Raw genomic sequence first — 20,847 nt, 5'->3', positions numbered from 1 at the left:
GGTGTTTCCAAGACAGGAGAGATGTGGAGGAAACGAGAGGAGGCCCAGACAAGGACAGGGAGAGACTGAGCAAACGGCGGCCGGCTCCCGGCCGGACAATCGCCTTCCCGGGCTCCCCCAGGAGGCCGTGTGAAGCCACGGGAGCTCCACGGTGTTGACGACGATGAAGACGGCCACGGAGAACACGGACGTATGTGGCTGGACACGGAAAAACAACTTCAAATAACTGTGACGCTCTACAGCCTGACAAGTCACTCTGTACCGGTGTCGCTGCTCACCCGTGCAGTGGGGAAGCGTCCCACTCCAGCGGCTGTCGTCTTGACAAACCCGGGTGCTGTTGCCCACAAGGTCCCGGCTCCCTTTGCACGCGTAGTGAACTACGGCACCGTATGTGAACAGCTCTCCGGTCAGGATAGCATTGGCAGGAACCCCTGGGTGGCCGCACGATATGACTACAGGAAAAGTTAAAACAAATGAGCACGTCAGGCTTGTAGAACTGCTTTACCGTGTAGGCCTCGCACACAGACACCCATGCACACAGCACTATTAATGAAAAGCAGCTGAACACACTGGCCAATTCCTGCAGTGCCCTGCGGATAACCAACATCATTTTCCAGGTGACTCTCCTCAGATGGTCTCCTTAGACAGTCACGTGCTACCGAGGACCAGACGAGCGTCTGCCAGGGATGTCTGCTTTTGTTTCCTTTTCTTCTATCTTGAGGTGGTTTCGCTTAAGAGAGAATCATACAGCGAGGCTTTCAAAGAGAAAGTCCCCCTACCTACGGTTTTTCCATTTGTCCTTAACTGTAATCCAAAAAAGCGGTAAGATATACAAAGCCAGAAACTCCATCAAGTCAGGAAAGCCATTTCCATGATCTCGTCAGCTAATGCGACAATCACGCACTGGCTGGGCTCAAAACTCTTCTCACATCCGCTTACTCTTCCGTTCGTGGATCCGTGATGACCCTTCTAACAATTTTTCTTTGAGCACATGGCAGTTTAAAATGTTTAAGTAATAATAATAAATAATAAATCAGTGATTAAGTTTTTCCTCGAGTTATCTCCATATTCCCATATGTTTCTTCAAAATGATGCCAAATCAGGCCTATAATCTCATCGTAAGTTCTCTTTCAAAGAGGAAACTCTGGAATCAAGATAAGTGTAGGACAGTGCAGTCCTACACGGACATGCACTCATTGGTGAACAAGATTTTACCTCGACAGCGTCCCAAAAGGAAGCTAACTAGAGCCAAGTCAATAAGCAACTGGTAAATGGCCAGTTCCAGCTCAAATTAACAGAGGGGAAAAAACCTGTGAAACCGTAACCCCAAAACCAGAGGCGAGGCTTGGCTGCTCTAGAATGTGCACGAGCAAAGGGCTCCTCTGCGAACCAGTATTCCCAGACGCATGGTGATTCCAAGTGTTAATGAGCCTGAGGGGCGGAGACCAGTCACCCAGGAGAAGGAGAGTCACTTACAACCTAGTTCCTGGAAACGTGGGGCACTCTGGGGTCATTACAAAAACTAATGGGAGTCTCACATCAGCCTGGACCGATGCAAAAGACATGTTTGGGGAGACAAAGAAAGAAAAACTAATTTCTCTGAAAAATTCCCACGTGTGAAGGCCTAGAAAGCCAGAAAGCAGATAAAATGGGATGAACATTCTAATATTCACAAACGAGGTTTTTGTCATTTGAGGCTGTGCGTTTGCTTTTGAAAGCAGTCGCTCTTTCTCTGTAGAAATTAATCATGTTGTTATAATTATAATTTGAGACAAGTGTCTATGTAGATTGGGAGGGGTTATGAGGGACACTGAATCACAGGGAAAAAAAGAGTCTCTGGGACTAATTTATTCTGAAAATGTACCAATAATGCTGAAATTCCAAGAGGTAAAATAACCACTTTTTTTTTCCCAGTAAATTCAACTTAATAGGCAGTGGTCATTCCACATTCTTGATGCACACGAAATGGATACAAAGAAGATAACATTTCGCTTTTAGTTTTGTTTTGTTTCTTTAGTTTTGTTTTGTTTCTGAATGATTTTTAAAAGGCCAGGGAGAGTCACCCCTTCCCCTAAGCTGTCAGATGCCGTAACAGGTGATGCCTTCAAGCTAAAGGACAGAGTGCTTTTTCAAGTTGAAAGAAGGTAAGACTAGAGCTAGCAGTTGGGGAAAAGTGTATTCTTGTTAGTCTGTGTGGTCTAAAAGACCGACGTGTGTAGAGTGGGGCCAGGGTGATGATGTAGAACTTGTCGGCCCCGAATAGAACCTCCATGCTCAGGGTAATCTGCCTTCCTCTTACGTAATCATATGGATCAGGAGGAAGATACTGGCAAGGTACTATCTTTTCTATCGTATTAACCCCTTGGTATCAGAACCGCTCATGAGACCTGTATTAGGTCCTTCGGGTCAACTCGACCCTTCTGGCCACAGACTCTAGGTCAACAGACAGACACTCCCTAAAAGAGCCCTTTGCCAATATTTCTAAATCTGGGTCCAGACAGAGTGAAGCTGAGAGGGGCAAGGTGTTGAGGTCACTGGGTGCTATGTTTGAGCCGTGTAGGGTGAACGTTTCTGCCAGGTTCGAGTAGAGGACCAGCTGTAGCAAGCAGAGACAAACTCAGGAGGGGTCCGAGCGCTGCCCCATACACCCGGGTCCGTTTCTCTCCGAAGCCAGGTCGGAGACATGCCAGTGTCCCTCTCCTTTGTGACTCTGAAGCTAGTCTGAGTTGTAATTTGTGATTTCTGGCTAGTCGATAAAGACACCATAGAACTTATATAACTCGTAAAGACTTAAAATGTTGTTGTCGTTGCTCTCTTGGTAGTCTTATGGGCTCAGAGGCACAAGAATCCGAAACTACCCGCACTCACCCAGACACTTGGGGAGAGAACGATCCCACAGGCCGTTAGCCATGCAGGTTAAGGCAGAAGACCCCAGCAGGTAAAACCCCTTCTTGCAATGGTACATGACACTCATCCCGTATTCAAAGCTCTCGGGGAAATTCTGCTGCCCGAGACGAATGGCGTTTTCCACAAAGCCTGGGTCCGAGCAGTTCACCACTAGAGGGAAGAGAAGGAGAAGTCATTTAGCTGCGCCAGACACGAAACAGAACTGCAGAAAGGGCCGCTCCTCGCTCCCCGGGGAGACAGTTCGTAAGACGACAGCATCAGAGCGATGGCTGTCATCGGCCAGGCCTCCCTGCTTCCTGCTCTGGGCCACCAAGCTTCAAAAGCTGCCCAGCGGTCTCTCTGCTACCCTGGCAATTTTAAGGACGCGAGGCTCATTTCCTCTACTTATTTCTTAAGCAGAGACGTCAATGTAAAGTCTAAAATGCGTTTCCCTGGTTCAGGTTTTATGCTATAAAAATGTTGAACTAGAACCTGTTTAGGTTCATCTCCTTGCCATATTTTTCCTGGGGGGAGGGTATTTAAGGCCTTGGGTAGCAGGGTCTTAATCACCCCATGGATTAATTAATGCTTCAGTATGTGTGCCTAGAGTCATTTCTGCTGCTTGAGGCATGCAAATAAAATGACAATTCTCCCACCCACCCTCAATAGAAATGGAAATCAGGCCAGTCTCAGATGGAAGCCCCTTCCTCCTTTAGAGAGGGCCCGCCGAGGAAGGGTCCGCTGTGGCACTGGGCCAGCGACATGCTCTGGTGAATCTGAACGGCACTCTATAGCCTGAATGTGTCTTGGCTTCTGTGAGGGAATTAGCAATGAGCTTTTGCAGGTGCAGAGGAACGGAAAGAACCCCTGATTATCTCATGCTTCGACCCCCGCGCCCGTGAATGACACAGCTGCTGGGAAAGCTGCACTCTCTCCAGATATTTCTGGCTCAGAAAGGGGCTGTTCAGCTAATTCTCAGGCAGTCACAGCAAGTCACAGGGTCCCAGCGGCTCCGGGGCAAATCCTTTACCCTATCTGTGCATTTGATTTCGTCTTTGTAGTGAGGAGGAAGGTGTGGGGCAGAAGAGAGGATTACAAAGACCCCTTTTAGCACTGGGAAGTCGTATTCTGTGCTCTTCAGAACAACTCTGAGCTTGTAGAAGAAAGACTCAAGTTCTTTTGAGCCAAAACAAAAAAAATGTTTATGGAGCACAGACAGATAATTGTAAGGCTCCCTTATGCGTTACATCCACAATAAAATGATCACCAGACCCACTGAAATAGCAGGAATTCCCCACCTGAAGAACATCTCGTGCCTGTGAATGATTAATGATTTCTTATATTCTGAAAAACTGCCTGGGTGGGTTCTGGCACTGGCCTTGCGCGTCTTGCCCAGGAGATGGAAACGGCTTCCTAGTGTTACACTTTCTGAGGCAGCAAAGTGTCTCCTGGGCCTGCGTGCTGAAGACGGTGTCTGTTGTGTCTGTGCTTATGCTCCCCTCGGGACACTGTCCAGAACCCAGTATGAGAGCCTTCAGCTGTGAGGGCAGAGGTGACCTGCAGGGATGGTACTGAGCTGGTTCTCAGATGCCTCTGCCCGGAAGCCCAGCAGAGTCCCAGCCCTGCTCAGGAATCTGCACGGCCCTGCTGAGCTCCTGCCTTTCTTTCTTTGTACTGGAACGGTTTGCCCCAGGAATCCTGTGGTGGGCGAGGAGGAGGAGATGCACAAAGCAAGGGCCATACTGGGTTCGGAGCTTGAAAGAAGGATCCAGCTGGAGGTGCACAGAGCAGAGGAGTCCGCGCGCAGAGGTCCGGCCGCACCCTTCTCTCTGTAGGCCGCGGGAGGCAAGGTGGTCTGAGTTCCTCTGTGGCCAGAGGAAGAGGGTTATGATAGCTGGTTTCCTGCCTGGCTGCTCGGAAACCCTGGGCTGGGGTCTCCCTGGTGGCCCCTCTTGCCCCTGGCGGAGGAGAGGTGCATCCCGGACAGGAACACCCTCACTGCCGGCGGCCCCTCCGGGACCGTAGGTCACACAGAACCTCCTGGAAGGAGCGCTGGAGCGCTGAGTCCCAGGTGTCTCCCCGTCCTTCACCTAGTCCAGCCCCTTAAATGAGTGAGCAGTGACGGTGCTGGACAGCGATCAACAGCCCATGAGCACCAATGGGGGAAACCGAATCCTTCCTCCGGTCGAAAGACTGTGTCTACACAGTCCCTATATCTGCCTGCTTTGTTTGTTTGTTTGTTTGTTTTTGAACCCTGTCCTATCAGATCAGTCCTGTGCAGTGGCGGTCAGACACGTCCACCTGGATTCCTGCCCTTTCACTGTGGAGGCTCTGCTAGGAGATCGGCTGTAGCTCTCTGCTGGGGACTAGAGTAACCTGATTTATTTGTCCACAACCACAGGCCCTCTGAGCATCGGTATTGTGTGGTGCGTGGGTGTGTCGCGTCGTGCGTGGGTGTGTCGTGTCGTGCGTGGGCATGCCCGCCACTTTTTTTGGGGGGGGGGAGCGTGCCTCCTGCTGGAAGTCTTAGCTTCCAATTTTAATTTATGGGCGATGTACGGAGCCTCTTCTCTACATACACTCCTTACTCTTGGAGAAGTTCTCTTTAAAAACACTCAAGCTAGGGGCGCCGGGGTGGCTCAGTTGGGTAAGCGTCTGCCTTTGGCTCAGGTCATGATCTCAGGGTCCTGGGACCCGCCCCGCATCAGGCTGCCTGCTTGTGGCAGCTGGTTTCTCCCTCTCCTCCCCTCTCCTGCGCTCTCTCTCTCTCTCTTTCAGATAAGTCAACAAAATCTTTAAAAAAATTACTCATGCTGACAAATAGAGATAAAAACATTTTACACCTTCTGACTTGCACTTTTAAAAATATATTCCTTGTTAAACTTTCCTAAGTTTCTAATTGTCCGTTTTATCTCCTGTTGGCCTAAATCTGCTCGTGCGTGTTTGGGCGCTGTCCTGTCGAATTATTCTTACACAGCTGCAGTCGGACACAGCTTATCCACAAATGCTCTAGTCTGATGATCGAGTGTGTGGATAATCTGACTCATGAAACAGGAGAACGCCAGTTTTTGAAATGCGATTTGCTAATTATTGGATCTGATTTACTCTGTGCTTAGTCTCTAGGAGGGATTCTCTTTCCCTTGGCATGGTGCACCCCGTGGGGCGCCGCCAAACACTCTGACTCCAGGCCCGGTTCTAACCCGTCTGGATCGGTCACCTGCCGCACAGCATCTCGTTAGACACCAGCGACGTTCACGGGCTCTAGCTTGCCCCGCTCTGCTCCCGCCTCAGGCCCTGGGATCAACACCTGACCCAGGTCCTCGGTTCTGTGTGTGCCTCACAGCAACAACCGTGTTTTCATGGCAAAGCTCTCTGACGACGAGGGGAAATGACAGAGCTCAGTCCCAGAACTCTCCCCAGCGTTTGAAAAATAGAAATGAGGCCACTCTTTCCTGACGGGGTGTGGAAATGAAAAGTAAAAAGCAGCAACCGCGTGTGCAGGCGAGCTGGCCTCAGCCACGAAGAGCATGGACCCGGGTCGTCTGGACAGTGAAACTCCTGAGGTACTTCCCTAGGGTTGTTGTGGATTTGGTCCCAGCCTGTGGTTTGGCTGAGACAATCTGAAAATCTCAATTGCTTCTGAGCTGACTAAAGCCATTCTGAGCTCCATCTCCTGGTTCTCAGAAACAATTTTCATAATAAATTCTTACGTTGCACACAACACATTTCCTTGCATGCTTTTTGCATCATTTATCTACTCATTTAAATGTATTAATTCATCATTAATAAAAATTTATAAAAGTTTATAAGGTGGGACTGGGCAAGGAGACAAGCCGGAAGAGACTCTTACTACCAGGAAACAAACTGAAGGTTGCTGGGGGGAGGGGGCAGGAGGCTGGGCTGGCTGGGGCAGGGACCCTGGGCAGGGCACGTGCTATGGTGGGCGCTGTGAGCTGTGTAAGCCTGACGACTCACAGACCTGTCCCCCTGAAACAAATAATACATTGTATGTTAATAAAAAAATAATAAAAATAAATTAAAATAGCACCAAAAAAAAACTCTGTAAGGTTTTACTTGGCAGGTGTCTGAGATGATGATAACAGAGTCTGGTGATTTTACTTGTATAGCCAGAATCTGGTTGGAAATTGGAAACCCAGAACAGAATCCAAAGTGCCTCTCAGTCTTTGGTGTCAACGCTAATTCCTACAGATCTAGTGCTCTTACTCTCGGCCCGTTCCCGGAAGGACGGCTGGCTTGGATGAGGCTGCACATATCTGACTTAAAGCCGTGTGATTCGGGGATAAGAATAGCTATTTAATTTCAGTGGTAGTGGGAAAAGGGAGTAAGAGTGAGTTTATTAATTTTTTAAGGCACTCATTATTGATTAGAGTTCTGCATAGTATGTTTTTAAAATGTCTATAATAGGGACGCCTGGGTGGCTCAGTCAACGGCGCGTCCTGCTCTTGGTTTCCGCTCAGGTCACGATCTCACAAGAGTGCGATGGAGCCCAGAGTCTGGCTCTGCCCTCAGCGGGGAATCGGCCTGAGGGTGTCTCTCCCTCTGCCTCTCCTCCCTCTCTCTCTCTCTTTCTCTCTCTCAAATAAATAAGTCTTTAAAAAAAATAAAATGTTTTCAATAGAAAGAATGGGACAAGGACAAAATGTGCAATATTCAGTGCATTGCACAGAATAAACATTTTTGGATTTGTTTACTAACTGGATGAATCAACATTTTACAAATGGGATTACTGGTCAGAGAGAAAAAAAAAATGCTAAAAAGCAACAGCCTTTGAGGACTGTTGTCCAAATACATGAGAGTTACATTTTCATTTTAATCAGTACCTGATAAAGTAAGTTTTAGCTACAATTCAGGCACTCTGGGGTGATAAAAAATAAGCACTAATTATCACGGATTATAATTGGCTGACTTTTCTGAGCGAATAGAGATTTCTGAGGGATGTGAACATGGAGGAGGACTGAGGACCTACTGTGCGCCGCGCACTTGGTGGAGAATTTCACAAATACCGGTTTCTCGGGAACTCAGGAACACACCAGGACTGTGTTGAATAAAGCCACAAACATGGAACTGGTTCTTATGTTTCCCTTAATTCGAAAACTTCACCCTCTTGAATTTTGGAAAATAGGAGATTATATGATATGACATGATAGTATAATACATACAGTTTTTCATAGATATATAAATGCAACCATATGCATTGTGGTTTACTAGTAAGTTTTTTTTACTGCTTCCTTTTTTTATTCCTCTCTAACCATAACCAAAACTTCACTAACTCTATATTTTCTTAATTTTCTTTATCTTCATGTGTGTAATCTCACAGGTACATATATTTTATCATATATATTTGAACTTAAATACCTGATCCTATAAAACCACAGGTAGAAAGGAATAAAAGGAAATATTGGGGCCCCTGGGTGGCTCAGTGGGTTAAGCCACTGCCTTCGGCTCGGGTCATGATCTTGGGGTCCTGGGATCGAGTCCCATATCGGGCTCTCTGCTCAGCAGGGAGCCTGCTTCCCTTCCTCTCTCTCTGCCTGCCTCTCCGTCTACTTGTCATTTCTCTCTGTCAAAAAAATAAATAAAATCTTAAATGCAAATTAGAATTACAAGGAGAGCCACTGCACACCTATGAGAAGGGCCAAAGTCCAGTAGACTGAGAACACCCAGAGCTGACAAGGACAGGAGCCACGGGGACCCTCCCCCATCGCTGGCAGGAACGCACCACGGTGCGGCTACACTGGAAGACCCTTGGTGATTTCTCACAGAATTACACATGCTCTTACCCCACAGTCCAGTAGTCATGCTTCTGGGTATTTACCCAAAGGAGGTGAACACTCACGTCCACACAAAAACCACTGTGTTTTCTCTATTTGCCGAAACTTGAAGCAACCAAGATGTCTTTCAGTAGGTGATGGGCAAACAAACCATTGTCCGTCCAGACAGCGGAGGATCATTCAGCACGAGAAAGAAATGAGCTACCCAGCACGGAGAGGTACCTCGGACCCTTCAGTGCATATCGCTAAATGAAAGAAGCCCGTCTAATCTAATCCATTCCAGCCTAATTTCAACCCTATGACCTTCTCCATTGGGCCAAACTATGGAGACGGTAGAAAGATCGGTCGTTGCCAACAGTTAATTGGGGAGAGAGGGCGGTGCGGGTTTTTAGGGTGGTCAGTCTACGGTGTATGATACTCTCAGAGGGGATACAGGTTATTATGTACTGGTCCAAATCTATACAGTGAATGACACCAACAGTGACCCCGCTGTAGACTGTGGGCTCTGGACGAAGACGACGTGTCCCTAGGGGTTCATGAACTGTAGCACACTCCGTCTGGTGTAGACACCGATAGTGGGGGAGGCTGTGCACCTGCGTGGGGAGGGGGCACATGGGAAATCCACTTCTTCTGCTTAACTTTTCTATTAGTTATCACATTGATTTTCTGCACTCTGAAAAATAAAGTCTGCTAAAAAATTAAGTACCTCCCTATTTGTTAAAAAAAGGAGAAAGGTAAGAAAAGGCAAAACGAAGACTGAAGAGGTGACTGTGCATTCCAGGGCAGCATCTAAAACCCTGAAAACAATTAACAAATGATAGCATTTAATTCCTGGTCCTCTTCATCAGGACAGGTTAGAGGAAAACAGAATATAGATCCCCAAAAAGGTCTGATCGCGAAAAGCCCCCAACTGGAGTTCATTCTGTCTTTCGTCCAGCAAGGAGATGTCATGTGTCCAATGGACAATGTCTCAGCATCGGTGGATGGCATGCCCCCCACGCCGCCGCCAACTAGCTCACTGCCCTGGTCCTCTTCACTGTGTCTCGTTAAAGCTGTGAAATCCCGTCACCTGTCTCGGTACTGACAGTGTGCAGAACAGCATTTCGACTATAGCACAAGCTTCACAGACGTTATAGTCAGCTGCATAGGAGGGCTTTGGGGAGCAGACGGAGAGTCCGACGGACCTACACCCTCGGCACACGCTCCGTCTGTACCCCCACATGAGGATAAGTCGGGCCCACACTTATGGGCATTCATCTTTAATCCTTGTTTCCGTTGTGCTGTATTTTTCCTGCCCTAGAGGTGGAGAAAACAGTCTGATTCAAACTGGTTCATCTTTTTCTAAATCCCTACAGCCATGCGGACACACGGCCGGCGCCGCTGCTCTGTCTTCCTGCTGCCGCTCGCGTCCCGGCCAGTTCTTGCCCCAGAGGTCTGAGTCCGGCTTCCCTGGGAGAGGCGAGAGGTGAGGCGCTCTTGCCCTCAAGATGTTCAGAGCTGAGGGGTGAGATGCCACCGAGAAGCCAGCCTTAGGGGACAAAGGTTCCCCCTAACCCCACTCAGCCTTCACCCTGGCCCCTGGCTCAGGCGGTTGATGGTAAGAGTGATGAAGGTAAACTTGCTAGTTTTCCAGCCGACCATACCAACCACACTGTCAGCAGAGCAGCGAGGGGCTCTCCTGTAAGAGCCTCAGGGAGAAAGTGCACCCCATGCCCGACTGTGTCACAGACCAAAGCCTGCTTTCTGGGGACAGTGGGGACCAGGGGACCAGGGAGCTCTCTCTTTCCTCTACACTGAAATAGGGTGAATCGAACGCTAGGGTTTGAGGGAGGTGAAATTAGGAGACTTCGCTTCGTTTAGACTTCAAGCCCGGCACGTCACCCAAAACTTGTACCAGGACCCCACAGCTTGTTGCCAAGCTCACAGAACGATTTTTATAAAAATGGCTTAGATCCTTTGTGCTGCCGTCTTATCTGGATGTGGCCTCCTTGGGAGACCGGCGGGCAGGAGGGTGCTGTCAGCGAGAGGAAAGCGCGCTAAGTGTCTGGCTTTCATAGCACAGCTGCCATGAACACCCCTCACCCTTACATTTGAGTCCGACTGACTCCCCGTCAGCGCATGAGACATTTTAATGGAAAGCACCGAAGCAGAAACTTACATGTGATGAGCTCAAGCATCTAGAAATACAGAAGCTCCAAAATAGCATTTTCTGGAAAATTCAGGTTTTAGCCTACATCTGTGTGGCAATTAAAATAAGAAAAGAATGGAAAAAAAAATATTTGGAAACAATGAGAACTTCCTAGTGGATCTGTACGTCGAGAAGCTCCAAATGCAGAGGTGCCATCGGGATGAGTGGGCGGTCAAAGAGACAGGCCGTCTTGCTTGAGCCCCTGGCCAGAGCCGGCAAGACCATGGAGGGATTTTTGCTTTATTGTCACAAATGTCCCCGACCCCAGCAGTGAAAGTGTCTGTGGCATCTTGTGCCTTGACATGAAGCCTCATGCCCGCGGGTACCTTCGTCGGCCGTGACCCTCAGCCTCCGGGAGCCTCTCCTACCTCGACAGGTGGGCAGAGCGCTGCTCCACTGGCCGTTGCTCCGACACTGGGCTCGGGCGGCGCCCTGCAGCAGGTAGCCGGTGCTACAGGTGAAGTTCACCACGTCGTTCAGGTTGAACTCGCTGCCGTTGGTGAACCCGTGCGCGGGGTTCCCGGGGTGGCCACAGGTGATGGCTGCAGAAGAACACAGGTCCTCGTCAGGGTCAGAAAGTACCCAGGCCGTCGCCCTGCCTGGACGTCCTCCTCCACAGACATACAAGCACGGTACAGATCCCACCTATGTCTGGAAGGGAGACCACGCGGAAGCACGGGACGCGGACCCACCGGTTCTTAACGGAAATGTGGAAAGCTACCAACACTGGCAAATGAGTGCACTTTCTCAGCGTGAGAATTATTCTCACATCAGGACAGAGTATTGAATGACTCAGTGAAAGCAGTGACAAACAAGAGGCGCTAAAATTCTTAAATTAATGACAAATTTTGAATACCTCTTTTTAGAACTCACCAGCCAATTTTGTGGAGCCCTTGTTTTGAAACATTATAGGGGCTTGGCTGATGATTTAAGTTGCATATGCATAAGTTATGCCAATGACAACTGAAACACCATGAAATTAGCAAAATAAGTGTGTGTGTTCAAAGAGCATTTCCTTTGACAATCCTAATCCTAGGATCTTTTGACATGTAGTGAACTGTCATTAATGTCACACCCTAAATAACAGCCCTACAAATCCCAAACATATCCTTCTGTGGCCCTTTCAAAAGAAACACATCACATAAAACTGGTGATTTCCTCCTCACTTATCTTGTCAATGGCTCTTTCTCCTAAGCCAAGCTCTCACCCTTGAACTCTGCACAGTCCCCACTGCACCATCCCAGAGAATTTCTGTCATTATACTAGAACTATATCAACCTTTCCTTTGTTTAATTCACAGGAAAATAAAGACTATACTAGAGGAAAAAAACCAATGGGCTTAAAATAAATTTTGCACTAGAGCGTACACCGACTTCTAAAAATACAGGTCCATATTTACATTGGATGGTATAAAATTTGAAGACAGTCATTAAGTAGTTGCACCTCTTCCTGTTAAAGGAGGGACTGCCTACAAACTCTGTGTTCTTGATGAAACAATGACAAAAATAGAAAAGAACACAGAAGAGGAAGGGCGTGAGGCTATTCTGGGGACTCAGCAAAGCCAGCCTGCAGACAGACTCAGCGTCTCTGCCTCCCATAATTAGCTTCTGTTTCCACCTTGTTGATCCTGGGATAAAATCAGCAAAACGAGTGCATGACATCACTCGTCCTGGGCCCTGTTTGTGAAGAGTTAGGGAGCACATCCGCTGTGCACAGCCGTCTGGAGACGCAGAAGGAAACCGAACTGGGAAGTGGATGGGGCAGAAGGGGGAAGTCGTGGCCACAGCAGGTCTCTCGGCACAGGTGAGAGGGACGCCTCTCCACTCTCCTTCCCTCCCGAGGCCGCACCCGTGCGCGCTAAGACTTCACACCAAGAGAAAACGCCACTGAAGGAAGCACCTGCTGAACTGGTTCCCAGCATACTTACGGACACAGACCGGGGTCTGTCCCGACCACTTGTGGTCCTGCAGGCATATCCGAACCGACGTCCCCACCAGCCTGAAGCCGGGAGTGCACTGGTAAACCACAGTGTCCCTGTAACTGAAGCCGTCCCCGCTGATGTGACCGTTCACAATCGGATCCGGGGAGCCGCAGTGGCCAGCTGCAAACACCAGTAAAACCAATAAACACATTCTGGAGATTTTTGTCTCTTATAAAAGTACTGTAGTCACCGTTTGTTTACCTGTACTGATAAGTGAATAACACCACTGAGTGCCTAACTTAGTGGAATTTCTTCCATTTCCATTTATTTTTGTTTGATATGATTTTTTTTCTTTGTAACTTGTATCCATTTTTTTCTGAACAATCATGTGTAGTGACTAATATTTCAAATAATGAAATTGCTAACAAATATGAGTTGCTAATGAAATTATTTCCTCAATTATGGTTTCCCCATGCATTTATTTTACTTCTTTTTCTTATTGAGATTTTATGTCATTTGTCCTGTTATAGTATTTCCAAATAAAAGCTATAAAAGGGGAAGAGACGTTTGGGGTGAACAGGGATCCATCTCATAGCCTATCAAATGTGGAAGGTCAGGAGAAGGATGCTAAGGACTTCAGTGTCTGACGGTGGATGGTTAAACTACTTGTGAAGTTTCAAAGGCAAGACGAACACCAGAAACTATGCTTGGTTTCAAACAACATAGACCAGTGGAACAGAGTAGAGAGCCCAGATATGGACCCTCAGCTCTACGGTCAAATATCTTCGACAAAACAGGAGAAAATATACAGTGGAAAAAAGACAGTCTCTTCAATAAATGGTGCTGGGAAAACTGGGCAGCTATATGTAGAAGAATGAAACTCAACCATTCTCTTACACCGTCCACAAAGATAAACTCAAAATGGATAAAAGGCCTCAACATGAGACAGGAATCCCTCAGAATCCTAGAGGAGAACATAGGCAGTAATCTTTTCCATATCAGCCACAGCAACTTCTTTCAAGATATGTCTCCAAAGGCACAGGAAACAAAAGCAAAAATAAACTTTTGGGACTTCATCAAAATCAAAAGCTTCTGCACAGCAAAGGAAACAGTCAAGAAAACAAAGAGGCAACCCACAGAATAGGAGAAGATATTTGCAAATGACAGTACAGACAAAAGGTTGATATCCAGGATCTATAATGAACTCCTCAAACTCAACACACACAAAACAGACAATTATGTCAAAAAATGGGCAGAAGATATGAACAGACACTTCTCCAATGAAGACATAAAAATGGCTATCAGACACATGAAAAAATGTTCATCATCACTAGCCATCAGGGAGATTCAAATTAAAACATTGAGATACCACCTTACACCAGTTAGGGTGGCCAAAATTAGCAAGACAGGAAACAACATGTGTTGGAGGGGATGTGGGGAAAGGGGAACCCTCTTCCACTGTTGGTGGGAATGCAAGTTGGTGCAGCCTCTTTGGAAAACAGTGTGGAGATTCTTCAAGAAATTAAAAATAGAGCTTCCCTATGTGCAATATGTGCAATATGCCATTGCACTACTGGGTATTTACCCCAAAGATCCAGATGGAGTGAAAAGAAGGGTCATCCATACCCCAATGTTTATAGCAGCAATGGCCACGGTCGCCAAACTGTGGAAAGAACCAAGATGCCCTTCAAAGGACGAATGGATAAGGAAGATGTGGCCGATATACACTATGGAGTATGATGCCTCCATCAGAAAGGACGAATACCCAACTTCTGTAGCAATATGGACAGGACTGGAAGAGATTATGCTGAGTGAAATAAGTCAAGCAGAGAGAGTCAATGATCATATGGTTTCAATTATTTGTGGACCATAAGAGATAACACGGAGGAAGGACATGGGGAGATGGAGAGAAGGGAGTTGGGGTAAATTAGAAGGGGAGGTGAACCATGAGAGACTATGGACTCTGAAAAACAATCTGAGGGTTTTGAAGGGGCGGGGGTGGGAGGTTGGGGGAACCAGGTGGTGGGTATTAGAGAGGGCACGGATTGCATGGAGCACTGGGTGTGGTGCAAAAACAAAGAATACTATTATGCTGAAAATAAAAAAAAATAAATAAAAACAAAAACAACAACAACAAAAAACAAACCATGTGCTCCTGCTCCAGCGTCAAGGTGGACCGGGCCTGTGAGCGGTTGAAAGAAGAGTCTAGCCACAGGAAAGGGAGCCTGAAGACAGAGTAGAATTAGGGGAAGCGGGACTGTAGATGTTACTGAAGCCCAATGTGCCTAGGCTTGAGGATGAACCGTGCACAGAGTGGGAACAGAGAAGGTGGGACGATGGATGGGGTGGACGTTCACACTTAAAGGGAGGAGAACAGCACGGAGGGGAAGGAATCTGGACTCTAAGAAGATGATCACTTGGCGAAGCTGGTGTGAGATAAGCTTCTTAACACACAACAGCCATGTGGAGAAGGAAGTAAAGTGACAGTCGGTTCTTTGTGAGAGAAGGTTCAATAGTGATGGAGATGCTTGGCTTGACTCGACTTTTGCCTAGGTCCTGAACCTTCTCATAGGCCCATCCATGCCCCATCCTGGAAAATCCAGTTCTAGCAAACACTCTGCTGACTCAGGTTACTAAGAAGCCCCCACCCCCCATATCTGATGGGCTTTTTCCTCTGCCACCTCCAACCCCCAGGTGAGGTCTGCTCACTTGCCCCAACTTTAGCAAGGTCCTGCTAGGTCACTTAACAATAACCCTTACCCCTGACATTCCCTGCTGGAGATTTCCCAGCCGAGACCCCAGCTCTCCTTGGCTGTAACCCTCACTCCCTAGGCAACATTCAGAGCTGAGGCGCATTTCTCCCTTCCACTGGAAAATCCACTGTGACTCTGACCCTATGGCAGTGGTCCAGAACACGGTCCGTCTTCCCATTCTCATCTAGTGTCCTCACCCTTTTTTCCCCTTCAAAAACCATAAGGTGCCGCATGGCACAGAGGAAACATGGACGGGCAGGGCTAGGTGTTTCTCCTTTCCAAGTTCTTTCCTTCCCTTCTGTTCTGTCCTCCTTCCTCTTCACCTGTCTCCCTTCCCTCCCCTTTCCCTCCTATCTCTCCCTTCCTCTCCTATGGAGAGAGTATCTTACTAATCAACAAAATATGAAGCGTTGGGAGTACCCAACATTACCCATGTTACACATGGGCTTAGGATAGACAAGAGGAGATAGTCATTCACCATCAGTTCCTAAAGATCCATTCAAACCTCAAAGTTTACATGGGCAGGGCATGATACAGTTTGGAGTACATGGAGAGTAGTTTGCTGTAGACTTCCCTTGGCCATTTACTTCCCAAATAGAGCACACAGCTATCAAAGGTTTACACAAAACAGACAACCTACTCCACCACCCCAAGACAGAGAAAGTTGGAAGTTGTTGCCATGCAACTATTAGAGTTAACTTCACCATTCTGGAAGAATTTAAAATAATAATCTATATTTCTGCTTAAGACACTGTTCAGCAGCACTGCGTTCTCCTGGGCTTTGAGCTAAGTTTATTATCAGCAAGGGGACTTTGCAGAGCAGAGAGGGAGAAAACCAGATCGATGGCTAGGCCTTCCTGCTTGACCAACGTTTGTAAGAGGTCAGGTCAAAGAAGTCACGCTAGCTTTGGCTGGTTCTTTGTAGCCTTGACAGGCTCTTTCCACTTGGCCAGATCAATTGAGTCGATTCTGGCAAGGGTCCAGATCACCTCTTCCAAACAGAGACTTGATGCATGCAGAGAACTCAGAGGAGGAAGAATATGCTCTGGGGGTTGGAGAATGAGACTCTGGCGTGGTGAGGGTTACCACAGAACACTGGCCTTGGCTCCAAAGCCCTCCCCCATCCAGAGGAGGTCACACGCACAGCATGCACACTGTTGGGTAGACTGATGGAGCTGATTTCCAACCCCAGTGACAGTGATGAGAAAGGCAGCCAGAGGGGCGGCACATAGGCTTGCACAGACTGGGAGGAACGCAGTCATGGTGGGGTGACCAGTGAAAGATCTGCTTTCTAGAAATGTGCACCAAAAAGCACAGTTCAATCTTCAAGACAGAGTAGGTCACCTGACTCTCCGCTATTGTTCTAGATCATGTATGTACTCTGGGGTTACCTCTGAAGCCTGCCACTCCAGCAGAAGCGGGCATGGACCCCATGGCGACTGGGTGATGAGAAGGGTACATTGCGATGGAAAGTCCACATCATTCATAATACCTGCCCACCTTGATTTGGACAATACCCCTGGCTACACTCACCTTCAAACCTTCAAAAATATTCCCTTCTCTATTGTGTATTTTAGTAAGACCGCATAGTTAAGGCTGCACTGTCTTTTGAAAGCCTGGCACAGAGCTACTCTTAGAAGTCAGGGAGGTGCCCGTCTTCTTTCGAAATCAAAGGGTTGACAGCCATGTGGGGAAACAGCAATTCTGAACAGCAACTCTTCCGGAACACCTGGCCATGTCAATTCTCTGAGGAACTGGGCTTCAATACCCAAAGAAAAGAGAGGATGCCTCCCGAAACTCTCCGTTTCAGCTCAGGGCCTGAGGGGAGCATCAACCACATCTCCTGCTAATTCTGCCTTCTGATTTGAATGAACATAGACCATGTGACAGCCTGATCTGAAGCTAAGACGGACCAATCTGATTTTCCCTTCTATGATATTCCAGCCCTCTACTGAATTCCATTTCAAAACATTCAAAGTCAAGAACCAATTCTAGGCTATCCACAAATATACAATGTTCACACAATTTCACTTAGAAGATTTAACAAGAAATGTCAACATTACGTAAAAATGTTGAATGGGGAAAAAAAACTATATGTAGAATTTGAACTCAGGGTACTCAGAAGTCTCTTTTAAGTGTAAGATTCTATGAATTTATGATAATATTGCGCTAAATCCTCTGTGAGTTCTTCTAACCTTGATGCAGCTCCAGCTTTGTTCTATACGCTCTGTGGAAAGTGCGTTTCTGCATCTACCATGGAATGCTTTGTAACTGCCTTCACGCTCTTCAAGGTATGAGTCACTCATCGAATACTCGCGCCAGCAAACAAAAATGAAGCAACCTCACAGTTGATAGTGATGTTCTTTCCATTGTCAAAGTGTATCCAAAAATGTCTGCTAGGCGATTTCCACTTACTTGACAATAATTTCACAACCATTTCCTACCAGCCAGCAAGGTTCCTGGGCTTGAGATTACACAGAGGGTAAGATACAACTGCAGACAGTACGAGTGAAAAAGAGAGTTGGGGCAGACTATGGAAAGGCCCAAGGTCATGAGCACTTTGTGGGCTGTGGGGCAGGGAGGGACATGGTGCCATTAGTGCACAGGGGAAGGAAAGCCTGACCCAGTCAACGTTTAAGGCTCAACGATGTCCACTCATTAGCCAGGTAAGGATGATGGACAGGCAGTCTAGTTGCTGAAATGAGAAATTCTATTTACGTTTCCGTCTCTGTTCAAGTATGAAGAATATGGAGTTATATGGCCAAATGGTCCATTTACTACAAGGGTATCGTCTTTCGCCTTCTCAGCTTCGGAGCCGTGCGCACCGTACTTGACTCCATGCGCCTGCCACGACTGGGATGGGTTTAGTTATCGCAGGTCCACAGAGTATAAACAAGAGCAAAGGATAAGAAAATCCATCAACAGCAGAATATAACACGTAATTGAAATGAGGGCAGCCCTACGTATTTCAGAACAAAATATCGACTCATTGAGACACTGTGATCATACAGGAAGCCCCATGCCATGGCCCCAAGGTTCCGTGTTGTTGGTGTTTTTCTTCATTTCTATTTTGTTTCATTTGGCTTCAGTTTAAACACGGATCACGGAACTTATTTTTCTCTTTTTAACAGACAATTCTGTGGCCAGTAGAATCACACCAGGACGTCAGTTCTTGAGAAGTGCTGGTTGGAAGTGCTTTCAGTGACGCGTAGACAGGAGTCGCTGGGAGAGAGGAGCCTGAGCTGGCCTTGTTTTATGTCAGTCCTACGAATGAGCCTCGTAATCGGCCACTAAGCTGACCCCGATGCCACCGACTGACAGCAGGCTGAGGGAGGCACAATGCTAAGAAAACTGCAATTTCATATGGTTTGTCATTCAGAAGAGAGAGAAGTGTAGAGCCACGGCCTGAAGAAACGACCAGATTTCCTTCTGCTTCAAACGTGGAGGAGCGGTTCCACTTCTCCCTGCGTCTGGCCATCTGCCTTTTCCCCACGTGCACACTGGGTACGACTCTGCAGGGGGGGTTCACCAACTCTGAAAACAGATTCTGAATCATCGGGAGAATCAAGAATTCAGTGCCAGACCGGCTACTGCCCAGCTCTGAGGTCCGGTGTGTCTCTGTACCCCACAAGCTATGACATAAAAGAGGTCATTCAAATTGGTCTGTAAAGACAAACGGAATGATGGACAAGGAGGTCCACGAAACCCCAACACTGCTGAGATTCCATTTGTTCTGTCGAAGAATGAGCCAGGTCGGAGGAATCTGGATGTTTCCCCTTGTTTAACAGCCGGCGCTTCTTACCACGAGCTCAGACCATCACTGCCTCGGAAGTGCATGCTGCTCTCTGCAGAATGAGAGCTACGTTGCTGTTTTCATGTATAAACTGTTACTGTAGATATATATTTTGGTTAGATGCTCTAATATCAAAAAGATAATTGCTTTTCATAATCTTTCTCTGAAGTTGGATTAGGAGGGATAAAAATCTGCCAAACAAATTTAACTAAAACAGACTGGGAGCAAAGTCGACTGAAGCTGCCAGTTGACGTCAGAGCTCACAAGGCAGGGACAGGAGTGCCTTGTTGTCAGAGGGGCTGGCTTTGCTTCTTGGTGTCCCCCTGGGTCAATGTTCCCTACAAACTGGGCTGGAGGTAGGACTCCACGGCTGGGAAGTGGCCACACTCCCCAGGAACCCAGGTTGCTGTCTGACATCTCAGGGGCCAGCACACGGGGACCACGCAGGTCGGTAAGGGAGGTTCTACACACTACCCTGCAGCCTGCAGCAGGAAACACCCCCACCAAACAGGTATTTCAAGTCCATCTAAATTCTACATTTTAGCAGTTCTTGTCCAAGATTTCTGAGAGGACAGAGGTGGTTTCCTGAGCTTGTTCCTGGCAGAGTGGATCTTCTGAACACGCACTGGTGAATGAAGCGGGTGCCTTCCGTTTGGGCAAGGATTCTATCCTGGCTCTCTGGAATGTGGATGCGGAGCAGGAGCCATCTCCAGACAGAGGCTGTGGGTACTGCTTAGCTTCTCAGCATGTGTCATGATCCACGTCTCACCCTGTAACCTCCTGAAAATAACCTCCCAGAAACAGACGGGGCTTCTCTGACTGACAGACCCTGGGCCTCGGGTGTCAGAGGGCAGACTGACCTTAATATCACGACACAGGCAGAAGCTGAACACTTCCAACTTTGGAGTCCTTTCAAGTGAAGTATGTTAGCTCTTCCACAATTACACACGCTCGTGGGATTGTAGAAATGGATTCTGGGATTTGGAAATTTAACAAAGTTCTGTGTTTTCTTTTATTCCATAGAAACCCAATCTACCAAGCAGAAATGTGGGACACCGGGGGCGCCTGGGTGGCTCAGGTGGTTAAAGGTCCGACTCCCGATTTTGGTTCCAATCGTGATCTCAGGGTTGTGAGACTGAGCCCCAGGTCAGGCTCTGCGCGGGGCACGGAGTCTGTTTGCAGATCTCTCCCTCTCCCTCTCCTTCTGGCCCTCCACCCCGACCCCGCTCTTTCTGCTTTTCTCTCTCTATAAAAACAGAAAAGGAAAAAGAAATGTTGGACACGATATCTTCCATGGTGAAGGTGTGCCATGCACAGACCTGGAGCCCTGCATTCTTTGGCATGGAATCATGCGTTAGCAGGAACTAAGCTGGATCACTCTCCTCCCATGGGGTCACACACACACACGCACACACACAGCCGGCTGCCCCCCATACTTAGAGCTCACTACTGTAAGGTCACCTTTTCTCTGTGTCGGCTTGTATCTGCACTAATGCTAATATTGACCTGGGGAT

General features: G+C 47.7%; 1 protein-coding gene across 2 annotated transcripts in view; it reads right to left on the bottom strand.

The window, feature by feature from the left end:
* Window positions 1-20,847, bottom strand: part of CSMD1 (CUB and Sushi multiple domains 1) — a 1,903,837-nt gene that overhangs the window by 37,728 nt on the left and 1,845,262 nt on the right. For both annotated transcript variants that reach the window (XM_082715632.1, XM_082715633.1), the window contains exons 53-56: window positions 12,794-12,967; window positions 11,235-11,408; window positions 2,869-3,057; window positions 279-452 (exon numbers count right to left, since the gene is read on the bottom strand). In XM_082715632.1, the coding sequence (XP_082571758.1) occupies window positions 279-452; window positions 2,869-3,057; window positions 11,235-11,408; window positions 12,794-12,967 (711 nt within the window). The remainder of the gene's footprint in view (window positions 1-278; window positions 453-2,868; window positions 3,058-11,234; window positions 11,409-12,793; window positions 12,968-20,847) is intronic.

This window comes from Mustela nivalis (genome assembly GCF_964662115.1).
Source record: "Mustela nivalis genome assembly, chromosome: 20".
NCBI classification, from domain to species: domain Eukaryota; kingdom Metazoa; phylum Chordata; class Mammalia; order Carnivora; family Mustelidae; genus Mustela; species Mustela nivalis.
The sequence above is the reverse complement of the archived record's forward strand: the minus strand, read 5'-3'. Positions and strand labels throughout refer to the sequence as shown.